Source organism: Saimiri boliviensis, chromosome 17, assembly GCF_048565385.1.
Source record: "Saimiri boliviensis isolate mSaiBol1 chromosome 17, mSaiBol1.pri, whole genome shotgun sequence".
Lineage (NCBI taxonomy): Eukaryota > Metazoa > Chordata > Mammalia > Primates > Cebidae > Saimiri > Saimiri boliviensis.
In genome coordinates, this window is record NC_133465.1 from 23,817,156 (window position 1) to 23,829,361 (window position 12,206).

Consider the following 12,206-nt stretch of genomic DNA (forward strand, 5'->3'; position numbering starts at 1 on the left):
ATGTGAGGCTGGAGGTCAGCGTTCCGGGCACCTGGCCCAGAGGAACATTATTTAAATCTCTCTTTGTATTTGATTTTTTTTTGTAATAAGATGTTAGAAGGCCGGGCGCGGTGGCTCATGCCTGTAATACCAGCACTTGGGAGGCTGAGGGGGGTGGATCACAAGGTCAAAAAATTGAGACCAGCCTGGCCAACATGGTGAAACCCCGTCTCTACTAAAAAAAAAAAATTACAAAATTAGCTGGGTGTGATGGCGGGTGCTTGAACCCGGAAGGCAGAGGCTGCAGTGAGCCAAGATCGTGCTACTGCACTCCAGCCTGGGCCACAGAGACTCTGTCTCAATAAATAAACAAATAAGATACTAACAAGGCATTAGGAAAGCGAAGCATGAGGCCGAGGGGAGCGCTGCCCAGCTTGCTCTTTCCGCGCCCCATGGCCCCACTCGTCGGCCTCTCCCCGGCTCCAGGCTGTGCCCTCACCATGGCGGTGATCTCATTAAAGGACTGCAGGTTCTCCACGATGCGGGACTTGTGTGTGGGCTCCACGCGGGCGAAGCAGCAGGCGGTGCGGCAGGCGTGGCGCTGCTGCTCGGGGCTGAGGTCATCAAACTCGCGACCCGTGTAGGCCTTGGCCGCCACATCCTCCGTGTCCCCAAAGATGCCGAGCCTGCGGCAGATGGCCACGGCAGTGCCTTTGTTATCCCCGGTGATCATGACCACGCGGATGCCTGCCCGGCGGCAGCGTGCAATGCAACCAGCCACCTCAGGCCTCGGCGGGTCCAGCATGCCCACGCAGCCCACGAAGGTCAGGTCTGTCTGTAGGGAGGAGACAGATTCACATGGGGCCAGAGCCCATCCCTGACCTGCCACCTGCCCAGCTGCTGCAGGGAGTAGTGGCCCCGCACCCACCTCGTACTGCACAAACTTGCTGCAATCATCCAGCTCCATGTCCTCCTTCCTCGGGGGCACGTCCCGGGTGGCCAGCGCCAGGCAGCGCAGCGTGTCTGAGCCAGAGCCCCAATCCCGGATCTTTGCCAGGATCTGCTCCCTGGAGGTGGCGGTCAGGGGTGCTGTGCGGCTGCCCACTCGGACTGAGCTACAGCGCTCGATCACGCTCTCAGGAGCCCCCTGCGAGGCGGGGAGCGGGAGAGGAGGCAGTACATCAGTCAAGGCCTCTCCCCTCCCTCCTGCCCAAACTCCAGAAACTAGACCGAGATAAGGGGAAAGGCCACCCAGCGCTACACACACAAGGCAGGGACCAGAATCTACTCTTTGAAGATTCAGAGGGCCGGGCGCGGTGGCTTACGCCTGTAATCCCAGCACTTTGGGAGGCCGAGGCGGGCGGATCACAAGGTCAAGAGATCGAGATCATCCTGGCCAACATGGTGAAACCCCGTCTCTACTAAAAATGCAAAAATTAGCTGGGTGTGGTGGTGCACGCCTGTAGTCCCAGATACTCGGGAGGCTGAGGCAGGAGAATTGCTTGAACCCAGGAGGTAGAGGTTGCAGTGAGCCAAGATCACAACACTGCACTCCAGCCTGGCAACAGAGCAAGTTTCAGTCTCAAAAAAGTAAGAAAATAAATAAAGTAAATTCAGCGCGAGAACCAAGAGGGCCCCCCTGTGAGACAATCTAAAGGGAACAGGGGTGGGAAGGATGCTGGGGCGGGTGCAGCCACCAACCAAGGGAAGCCCTCCCCCGCCAGCCCATAGGAGTAGGGGAGGGCTTGGCTTGCTTCGGCTTTGCAGGTGGGGTGGGAATGGCATCCCTGCCGGCCTGGCCTCCCTGGTCGCGCTACTCTGGTTCCAACTGGGTAGGAGCCTCAGCAGCAGGGAGGCGGGCTGAGCCCTGCTGGAGACCAGAAACAGAGCCGCACACAGGGTGTGGCCAGGGACAGTTCTGGGAAGGGGTCTGGGGGTGACAGGCCCCTCAGTGGCCTCAAGTCTCACCCCAGACCTCACCCCGGGCCTAGGAACAGCCTCTCAAGCTCCTTCAGTGGCTTCTTCTGTTCCTGAAAGGTCACCCAGACACCAACTTTTCAAAGTGGCGGAAGCTCCCAGCACAGAAGCCGTTTGATTTCAAAAGGGGCTAACAGCTCCCGGGCAGGGCGAAGCTCAAGCTGTGTGTCCCGCTTCAGGTCTGGGAGCAGCAAGGGGAGATGCCGTAGATGGTGATGTGCATGGGGGCTGATTCCTTTCCCTCCCTGGGACTCGGTTTCCAAAACACGGAACACCAAGGGTATCCCACTGGTTAGAGGCAAAAGGGGCTCCTGAGAGCTTCTAACCCAACCCTGCCATTCGCAGGGAGACGGGCCCACAGAGGAGCTTGGATGGCCAGGTTCCCCTGGGTGTGCAGGGGCGCAGGCCGGACGGGCAGCCCCACCTTCACAAACATCTTGCTGCCCTGGCCGGCAGCGTGGGGGCGGGTGGGCGTGCAGTACACCGACATGGACTTCCGGTCTCGGGAGAACTCCAGGGTGAACTCCTTCCGAACCAGCTGCTTGATGACCTGCGGGTCCAGGCAGGTCAGGGCAGGAAGGACAGAGCCAGCGACCCTCACCTGCTCTCCCACCAACTGCCTGGTCCCCAGAAGGCCTCTTGCCGTCTGTGGGGTAACATCTATACTCCTCTGACTCTGCCATTCAAGGCCCCCACTTTCCTCTCCAGCCCCAGAAATGGCAGTCGGTTGCCATTCCCCAACCACGCTGTGTGCAGCCCAACTCCAAACCCCTGTCCACACTCAGCCTTCTCCCTGCTTTGCTCCCTAGCCAAGTCTTACTAGGGTTTAGACATCCTTCCTCCTCCTAGAAGCCTCCCAAGACTTCACTGTCAGCTGGGCACAGTGGCTCATGCCTGTAATTCCAGCGCTCTGGGAGGCTGAGGTGGGTGGATCACCTGAGGTCAGGAGTTTGAGACCAGCCTAGCTAACAGAGCGAAACCCCATCTCTACTAAAAATACAAAAAATAGCCGGGTATGGTGGCACATGCCTGTAATCCCAGCTACTCGGGAGGCTGAGGCAGGAGAATTGCTTGAACCTGGGAGGCGGAGGCTGCGGTGAGCCGAGATCTCGCCATTGCACTCCAGCCTGGGCAGTAAGAGCAAAACTGCGTCTTTGTTAGTTTTTCCTGTGTAATATATTGTGCATCTATCTTTGCGGGCATAATAAATGCTTTCATTAAAAAAAAAAAAAAAAAAAAAGCCTTCGGTGTCCTCTCTGCCTTCTCCAGATGTCCCAGAAGCCCCACCCCCACTCACCGCATTGCAGGCACCAGCTCGCTCCACCCGGGACAGGGCCTGCAGGTCGGTGTCGAACACGTTCATCTTCTCCACCAGGCAAGTCAGAGCCGTCTCCGTGGCCTCTCCCACCTTCTCGTACACACCCTTGGCCTGGCAAGGATCGGGGGATAGGGAGCGAGGGGCAAGCCGCCTCCAGTCAGCGTCCCCAGCCTCACTCACGCCTTGCCCCGACGCTGCCTTTGCTGGAGTTCTGTGTAACCTCCTGTGCGCAGGCCTGTGAGTCCTTCCCAGCCCTGCCGCCCTGGGGCCGGGGTGGTGTCTGACACCAACATCCAGCCTCCCGCCCCAGCATCAACGGCCACACATCCTCCCTGCCCTCTGCCTGCATCTCTGTCCACTTTCTGCCAGCTTTCTTGAGGTGTCTGCTGTCTGGGCCTGCTCCCGCCCTCCCACCTGCTCTCCCTGCGACCACGTGCCTCCTGCCTCCAGCTCCACGTGCTCATGACTGCCTGCGCACGCCCCGCCAAGATCCCTTGCTGAGCCCCTCACCCACAAGTCCAACCCCTGCCTGCTGAACCTTGTTCTCTGGGGGCCTCTCAAGCCACCTCTCCCACTCCCTGTAGTTGCCACTCCAGTCACAGCCCCAGCCAGGACAGCAACCAGGAGCCACCCTGGCCTCCTCCCTCTCTCTTTCACCTAACCAGTCACCAAGCCCCAGGATTCTCGGCTCCTAAATGTCGCTGACCCATGCCTTCTCCCCTTTCCCTGAGGTTCCAGCCAGGGCTCAGCCGGCATCTCTCTGGCCTAAATGACCACACAGCCCTCCCTGGCTCCGGTCCGGTCTGTCTGTCTGTCCTCCACACAGAAGCCGCGGTGATCTGTAAAGGCACATCTGACCATGTGACTCTACTATTCAAGTGGTGCTCTACTGCCCCCAGCTTGGCCTTGGATCGGACTGGGCCTGGCCAAAGACCTCTCCTTGAGCAGATGCATCCTGCCGTATGCCCCTTTCCACTGCTGCAGCCACGTGAACGGTGGTCAATGCTGAAGTCGCAGAGGCTTTAACTGAATGTAGGCCTTCTGTGGGCTGTGTCTTCTGCTTTAAACACTTTTTTTTTTTTTTTTTTTTTTTTTTGAGACAGAGTCGCATTCTGTTGGCCTGGCTGGAGTGCAGTGGCATGATCTCTGCTCACTGCAACCTTAGCCCCCGGGTTCAAGTGATTCTCCTGCCTCAGAGTCTCTAGTAGCTGGGATTACAGGCGAGCGACAGCACGCCCGACTAACTTTTTTTATTTTTATTTTTAGTAGAGATGGTTTCACCATGTTGGTCAGGCTGGTTTCGAACCGCTGACCTCGTGATCCGACCGCCTCAGCTTCCTAAAGTGCTGGAATCATGGGCACGAGCCAACGCGCTTGGCTGCTTTAAACACTTTCTTGGTCCTGTTCCCCAAATCTCTTCCCCCCACCACGTATCCCCAGCCCTTCAGCTCCTTCCACGGCAGTCCCCAACAGCCCAGGAGCCCCAGAGGGAGGGTTCTGAAGCCCGTCTGAAGAAAGGGAGGGGCAGCAGAGAGGGGTGTGCCGGGGTTACCGGGCTCCCTGGGTGTGGCACTCCCAGGGGGCAAGGGCCGCCAACCCTGGGAGCTTTGAGGCTGGGAAGAGGGTCTGTCCGGGTCGCCGGGATACTAGGAAGGTCACGAAAGGGGGTGGGGCCCACCTCGTTGTAGTCCAGCGCCGAGTCATTGCACAGGGCGCAGATGGTCGCCAGCTCCACCAGCCCATCGAATTGGCTGCAGCGCACCGGTCGCTCCTCCTGCCGCCTGCAGAGCCGGAGGGGTCACCACGAGGACTTGGCCCCGCCACAGGGACGGGCTCTGCCTCTTGGCCCCGCCCCCGGAGCCTCCCACGGACACCTCGGCCCCGCCCCACGAGGCCCCGCCCCCAGGCCGCCCCGCCCACCCGTCCCCTGGCCCCGAACTCACACTTCGCCCTCGGGGGTATATGTGGTACCCGAGATGGTGAACTCGTGCAAAAGGCAGGAGCCCGCTTCGGCCTCGGCTACCACGAACATCTGGGGAGCGCAGGGGTGTGCTCAGGCTGGGGGGGGTCGGCCAGTGTGAATAAAGCCTGACCCCTGGGTGGGGTCCTCCAGGCTCCCTGCCCCACTAAGAGCCGAATTGGCCTGGGCGTCTGTCCCCACCGGGAAGGAAACAGGAGGCAGGGTCCAGGCTCTGGTGGGGATGTCTGCTCTGCCCCAGGTGTGTCCCACTCCAGTTTGTCCAAATGCGCTGGGCTTCTGAGGGATTTATGGCAGATTCTTCCATTCCCTGGGGGCAGCTGCCAGCTTGAGGGAGCCCTGAGCTAGGCAGAAAGCCTGCCCATCTCACTGTGTGACCCCTGGCCAAACAGCTGAGCCCCCGTTTCTCCCCTGGAAACATGGAAATCATCCCTCTTTTGCCTTCAAGGATATGAGTTCCTGGCCTTCGGGGGAGGAAACCCACAGGCTGATCTGAGGCACAGACCCCTCTAGCCCAGAGATGTCAGAGAGTGAGCCCCTGACACAGGCCTGCTGGTCACCCAGCCCCTACCTGTGCACCTCAGGGACAGAGGCTTACTGGGCCCAGGGCGCTATTTCTCTGTCTGTCTGGCCAGTTCTGCTGGGGAGATGGTTCTTGCTTCTGGACATGACCTTGCTGCACATTTTCAAGCAAATGGCCAGTCCAGCGCCCAGGAGATGCATAATCCATGTCCCTTCCTTCCCACTCTTCTCCCTGCTCCTGCGGCAGTCCCCCAGCAAGCACAGCCCAGCATCCAGCACATGAGGCCTCTACAACTTCCCTACACAGCACTTTAAAAATCTTTATTAGGGCTGGGTGCTGTGACTCAGGCCTGTAATGCCTGCACTTTGGGAGGCCAAGGAGTGCAGATCACGAAGTCAAGAGATCGAGACCATCCTCGCCAACATGGTGAAACCCGTCTCTACTAAAAATACGAAAATTAGCTGGGCGTGGTGGCGTGCACCTGTAATCCCAGTTACTCAGAAGGCTGAGGCAGGAGAATCACTTGAACTGGGGAGACAGCAGTTGCAGTGAACCGAGATCATGCCACTGAACTCCAGCCTGATAACAGAGTGAGACTGCCTCAAAAAAAAAAAAAGAAAAAAAATCTTAATTAGGGCTGGGCATGGTAGCTCAGGTCTGTAATCCCTGCACTTTGGGAGGCCATGGTGGGTGGATCACCTGAGGTCAGGAGTTACCGACCAGCCTGGCCAACATGGTGAAACCCTGTCTCTACTAAAACACAAAAATTATCGGGGTGTGGTGGTGCACGCCTGTGGTCCCAGCTACTTGGGAGGCTGAGGCAGGAGAATTGCTTGAACCCAGGAAGCAGAGGTTTACAAAGAGCTCAGATTGTGCCACTGCACTCCAGCCTGGACAACAAAATGAGACGCTGTCTCCAAAAAAAAAAAAAATTGTTACTAGTTAAGAAATACTCTGTTTAAATAAAATCCTACCAGGGCTTTTAGCAGGACGGTAAAGCTCGTTAGTACCCTCCCCTACAGCAGCCTCTGGTGGGCTCCTAGAGAGCCTTAGGGTCTCAGAATACAGAGCCTGAGTTTCCAAGCCCAGTGGGCAGATGTGGAAGCAGGGGTGACAGAGGGGCCATGGGGGACCTGGAAGGGTGGAGAACCCCTAGACTTTTACCATCTCCACACCCACCCACCTGCTGGGTTAGGAGGAGCCTTCTGCCCCATGGGCCTGCTGAAGTCTCAGCAAGAATCCCTTGGCCGTGTGGGCAGCGGGCCCAGGAAGTGGGATCAAGTGCCCAGGAATGAATAATTCCTGCCTGGCCCTTCCCGGGTTACCGGAGCTGGCTTATCTGGTGACAGGTGTAGACTGCACAGAGTCATGATGGGGCAGGATGGAACCCAGGTCTGGGCCAGCATGGCGCCTGCGCCGAGGCTGAGCTTGAGCCTCTTCTGCGTCCTTTATGGTTACCTAGCAGGGCTCACACAGCCAGGCTTCTGATGAGACTGAGGTTCACAGACTGTCAGCAACCTGGCCAGGGCCCCACAGTGACACACAGGCCTCAGTGACACCAGCCATTGTGGCCACCAGCCATTGTTCGTGATGGCCTCCCTGTCATCTCATGAAAACCTGGACCTGCTCTGTGCCAAGGAACAGCCCACAAGTTCTCTCCTCCATCCCTCACCAAAAAGGAGGTCGGGGAGAGACCCAGAGAGGGAGCCCAGCCTGTCAGTCGTGCACAGCAACACCAAGCTGGCCGTCACTCACCCGGCAGACGGACATCTGATTGGTGGTGAGCGTGCCCGTCTTGTCAGAGCAGATGACTGAGGTGCAGCCCAGGGTCTCCACGGATGGCAGGCTTCGCACAATGGCATTCTTTCGTGCCATGCGCCGGGTGCCCAGTGCCAGGCACGTAGTGATAACAGCCGGGAGGCCCTCGGGGATGGCGGCCACGGCCAGGGCCACGGCGATCTTGAAGTAATAGACAGCACCGCGCAGCCAGGAGCCACCGTGGGCAGGGTCAGCAAAGTGGCCGATATTGATGACCCACACGGCCACGCAGATCACGGAGATGGCATGGGACAGCTGCCGCCCAAACTCATCCAGCTTGCGCTGCAGTGGCGTCCGCTCGGGCTCCACCGCCGCCATTTGGCTCCGGATCTTGCCCAGCTCCGTGTGCAGGCCTATGGCCACTGCCACACCCACTGCTTTGCCCGATGCGATATTGGTGCCCTGGGCCACGGGAGAGGCGAGGAAAAAGCTGCTCAGAGGCCAACCATGGGCCCGGGACCCCTGACTCCTTCAGGCCAGAGTAAGCCACTTACCCTTCTGCCTGGCTTGCTTTTTCTGGGTGTCACTAGTGCTTCCAGACTTCCGTAGCTATGTTATGTATAGGGTCACTGCTGCCTTCCCATGATAGTGTCCACTCTAAGAAGGCAGGGATTGGCCGGGCATGGTGGCTCATGCCTGTAGTCCCAGCACTTTGGGAGGCCGAGGCGGGTGAATCACCTGAGGTCAGGAGTTCGAGACCAGCCTGACTAACATGGTGAAACCCCGCTCTACTAAAAATACAGCTACGCGGGAGGCTGAGGTGGGAGAATCACTTGAACCTCGGAGGCGGAGGTTGCAGTGAGCCACGACTGCTCCACTGCACTCCAGCCTGGGTGACAGAGTGAGACTCTGTTTCAAAAAAGAAGCGTTCTGGGTGAGTTTCACTTTCTTGATCCCTCTTCACTTCCAGGAGGTTTTCTATCCCCTTATAGCCTGGTGGCCTGGGCCGTTGTCTCAGTGGCCTGACCCTTCCTGTGGCCCCAAATGCTCCTTGCTGGTCTCAGGCTGTTGCTGGGCAGCCATGAGTATCACTTGCTAACTTTCCCTGAGGCCACAGAGGCAGGTCTCTCCCGCCAAAGCTCAGCCCATCGTGTTCCCTGAGAAGAGCCGGGTCACCTGGACACCATGCCTTGTGGGTCAGTTTTCCTATCTGAGAGGGGACTATTCCCGCCATCTTCCGCCACATTGGCAGACCACTTTCCTCTAGAGGATTTCTGCTGGATGATCTTAGGGAAGTTCTGCCCTTCCAGGAGAAAGCAGGGTCTCCCAGCAGATAAGCTGTAGAGCCAGGATGTTTGCGTTTGCCCCGGCTCTGCCGCTCACTGGCTGTGTGACCTTGGGCAACTTTGCTGGAAAATATAGGCAACAAGGATAACAAGAGTACTTGTTTCAAATATTTGGTGTAAGGATTAAATTAACTAATATGTGTAAAGGGCTTAGAATAGTGCCAGGCACGTAGCCCCCAGTAAACACAAGCTATGATTATTACTATAAACTTGCATGTAGTGTCAAGAATTGATGAGGTCTGTCCTGTAGGACTTTAGCTGATTAATCTTAATGTCGGACTGGGCGTGGTGGCTCACGCCTGTAATCCCAACACTTGGGGGAAGGTGAGGCAGGTGGATCACAAGTTCAGGAGTTTGAGACCAGCCTGACCAACATGGTGAAACCCTGTCTCTACTAAAACTACAAAAATTGGCTGCGCATGGTGGTGCATGCCTGTAATCCCAGCTATTCAGGAGGCTCAGGCAGGAGAATCACTTGAACCCAAGAGGCAGAGGTTGCAGTGAGCCTAGATTGCACCACTGTACTCCAGCCTGGGTGACAAAGCAAGACTCTGTCTTAAAAAAAAAAATTAGCTGTGCGTGATGGCATGCACCTATAGTCCTAGCTATTTGGGAGGCTGAGGTACAAGAGTAGCTTGAACCTGGGAAGCAGGGGTTGCAGTAAGCCAAGACTGTGCCATTGCACTCCAACCTGGGCAACACGGCCAGAAAAAAAAGTAATAATGTTATTTTTCCCATTGTCTGGGCAAAGGCCCCAGACGTTTCAGGAACTTACAGAAAACAGCATGTTCTTCTTGTCCTGGTTTACAGCTCGGGGGTCTGGGATGGCCTCTGTGTGCTTGGTCACCGACACAGATTCACCTGTGTAGAGATGAGAAGCCTCACATGAAGACACGCCCATCCCTTGGTCCAGACCCACGAGGTCCCGGCCTCCGGGGGGCCTCACCCGTCAGGATGGACTGGTCCACTCTCAGCGTGGTAGACTTGATCTCGATGAGGCGGAGGTCAGCGGGCACCTTGTCCCCCACTGTGCACGGAGAATGGCTTGGCTGAGGGTGGCTTTGGGCACCACTGGCTGGGAAAAGCCAGAAGTGTTCCCAGGACTGAAGGCCGGGCCTGGCCGCTGGGTGCCTGAGCTGTGCTGGCTCTGGTGGACCCCTGTCCCTCTGGCCCACAGCCTTATCTGTCCAACGGGGTTTTGGCCAAAGGGCTTTGGAGGGATCTGATGGCCACCCCCTCTGTATAAACAGCCAGAATGATGGAGGCACAGAGACGGATAGGGCTCTCAGGCCCACACAATAAAAGCCCCCCCTATGGGAGGCTGAGGCAGGAGGATTGCTTGAACCCGGGAGGCCGGAGGTTGCAGTCAGTCGAGATCCTGCCACTGCACTCTAGTCTGGGTGACAGATCGGGACTCCATCTCAAAAAAATTAAAAATAAAATAAAATAAAAGGAGAAAGCCCTTAGGGGAGGCTGAGGCAGGAAGATCGCTTGAACATGGGAGGCGGGAGGGTGCACTGAGCCAAGATCGTGCCACTGCACTGCAGTCTGGGCGACAGAGCGGGACTTCGTCTCAAAAATAAAAGAAAATAGAATAAAAGGAGGAGACCCCGGCATACCGGCCACTTCTACGATGTCCCCTGGGACGATGTCGCGGGCGCGGATCCTCTGCACGCCCCTGCGGTCTGAGCGGATCACCTTGCCCATGTCAGGCTCGTACTCCTTCAGGGCTTCGATGGCACTCTCGGCGTTGCGTTCCTGCAGGGCAGAAGGCAGGCGGGCGGTCTGTCCCTGCTGCCCACCCCCTTAGAGTGACTCCCCGGGGCCTGGGATGGAGCCAGAAGCAGAAGGGCCTGCAGTTCTCCGGCACCAGGTGAAGGGCACTCCTAGTGGCTGGGAGACCCCTGGCCCGGTCCCGCCCCCAGCACCTCCCACCTGCCACACGCCCACGATGGCATTGGCCACGAGGATCAGCATGATGACCAGGGGCTCCACGAAGGCGGTCGTGGTCTCCTCGCCCTCCTCGAACCAGGCCAGGACCTGCAGGGTCACAGCGGGTGAGCTCGGGCCCTGCTGTCTGCTCTCCTGCTTTGGGAAGATGCCACTGTGGAGCCTTGGGCTTGGAGAGGGCCACTTCTCTGAGAAGTCCTTGGCATAGGATGCCCACCCCACAGGAGTGACCACCCCACCCGGGTCAACCTTCAAGGGTGTGGGGCAGTTGTAGGGCTGCGCGCCGAGGCCTTACTGTCTGTCTGGAGCACAGGTGCTCAGTGGGGTCCCCAGACCAGCAGCAGCAGCGCCTGAGAACTTGTAAGAAATGTAGTTCTCGGCCGGGCAGGGTGGCTCACGCCTGCCGTCCCGGCACTTGAGAGGCCAAGGCAGGCGGATCACCTGAGGTTGGGAGTTCAAGACTAGCCTGACCAACATGGGGAAACACCGTCTCTACTAAAAATACAAAACTAGCCACGTGTGGTGGTGGGTGCTTGTAATCCCAGCTACTAAGAAGGCAGAGGCAGGAGAATGGCTTGAGCCAGGAGGTGGAGGTTGCAGTGAGCAAAGATTGAGCCACTGCTCTCCAGCCTGGGCAACAAGAGCAAAACTCCGTCTCAAAAAAAAAAAAAAAAAAAAAAGAAAAGAAAAGAAATGAGAAGGTTGGGGCTCATCCCAGATCTTAGTCAGAAATTCTGGGGTGGGGCCAGTCATCTGTGTGTCAACAAGCCTAAAGAGTCTTCTTTTTTTTTTTTTTTTTTTTTTTTTTTTTTTTTTTTTTTTTTTTGGTGGGGGAGACAGAGTCTTGCTCTGTTGCCCAGGCTGGAGTGCAGTGACTCGATCTCGGCTCCCTGCAACCTCCGCCTCCCAGGTTCAAGCAGTTCTCATGCCTCAGCCTCCCAGATAGCTGGGACTACAGGCACACGTCACCACGCCAGTCTAATTTTTTGTATTTTAGTAGAGACAGGGTTTCACCATGTTGCCCAGGCTGGTCTCGATCTCCTGAGCTCAGGCGATCCACTGGCCTCGGCCTTCCAAAGTGCTGGGATTACAGGCGTGAGCCACCGCGCCGGCCAAGCCCAGGTGATTCTGATGCATGTATTCAAAGCACACTGGCCGGGGGAGCATCAGCAGGAATGTGGGAAGAGCAAGAGGAGGCAGCAGCCGGGAGGAGGCAGCCAGAGGTTCAGTCCTCAAAGTCCACCTGGGGGGCACTGGGAGCCACACGAGGGGTTACGGCAGCAGCACTCAGGCAGGGCAATGTGCCCCCCCAGGGACATTTGGCAAATGTCCGAAGACATGTTTATTTTTTGAGACAGGGTCTTGCTTTGTTGCCTA

General features: G+C 57.4%; 1 protein-coding gene across 6 annotated transcripts in view; it reads right to left on the reverse strand.

Annotated features, from left to right (window-relative positions):
• The window catches only part of ATP2A3 (ATPase sarcoplasmic/endoplasmic reticulum Ca2+ transporting 3), a 39,193-nt gene that overhangs the window by 14,548 nt on the left and 12,439 nt on the right, over nucleotides 1-12,206 (reverse strand). For 4 of the 6 annotated variants that reach the window (XM_074388373.1, XM_074388372.1, XM_074388375.1 and 1 more), the window contains exons 4-14: nucleotides 10,815-10,919; nucleotides 10,499-10,637; nucleotides 9,826-9,954; nucleotides 9,655-9,740; nucleotides 7,531-7,995; nucleotides 5,218-5,306; nucleotides 4,953-5,055; nucleotides 3,254-3,385; nucleotides 2,381-2,506; nucleotides 908-1,126; nucleotides 479-814 (exon numbers count right to left, since the gene is read on the reverse strand). In XM_074388373.1, the coding sequence (XP_074244474.1) occupies nucleotides 479-814; nucleotides 908-1,126; nucleotides 2,381-2,506; nucleotides 3,254-3,385; nucleotides 4,953-5,055; nucleotides 5,218-5,306; nucleotides 7,531-7,995; nucleotides 9,655-9,740; nucleotides 9,826-9,954; nucleotides 10,499-10,637; nucleotides 10,815-10,919 (1,929 nt within the window). The remainder of the gene's footprint in view (nucleotides 1-478; nucleotides 815-907; nucleotides 1,127-2,380; nucleotides 2,507-3,253; nucleotides 3,386-4,952; nucleotides 5,056-5,217; nucleotides 5,307-7,530; nucleotides 7,996-9,654; nucleotides 9,741-9,825; nucleotides 9,955-10,498; nucleotides 10,638-10,814; nucleotides 10,920-12,206) is intronic. The other 2 variants (XM_039476467.1, XM_039476466.1) reach the window with 1 other exon arrangement.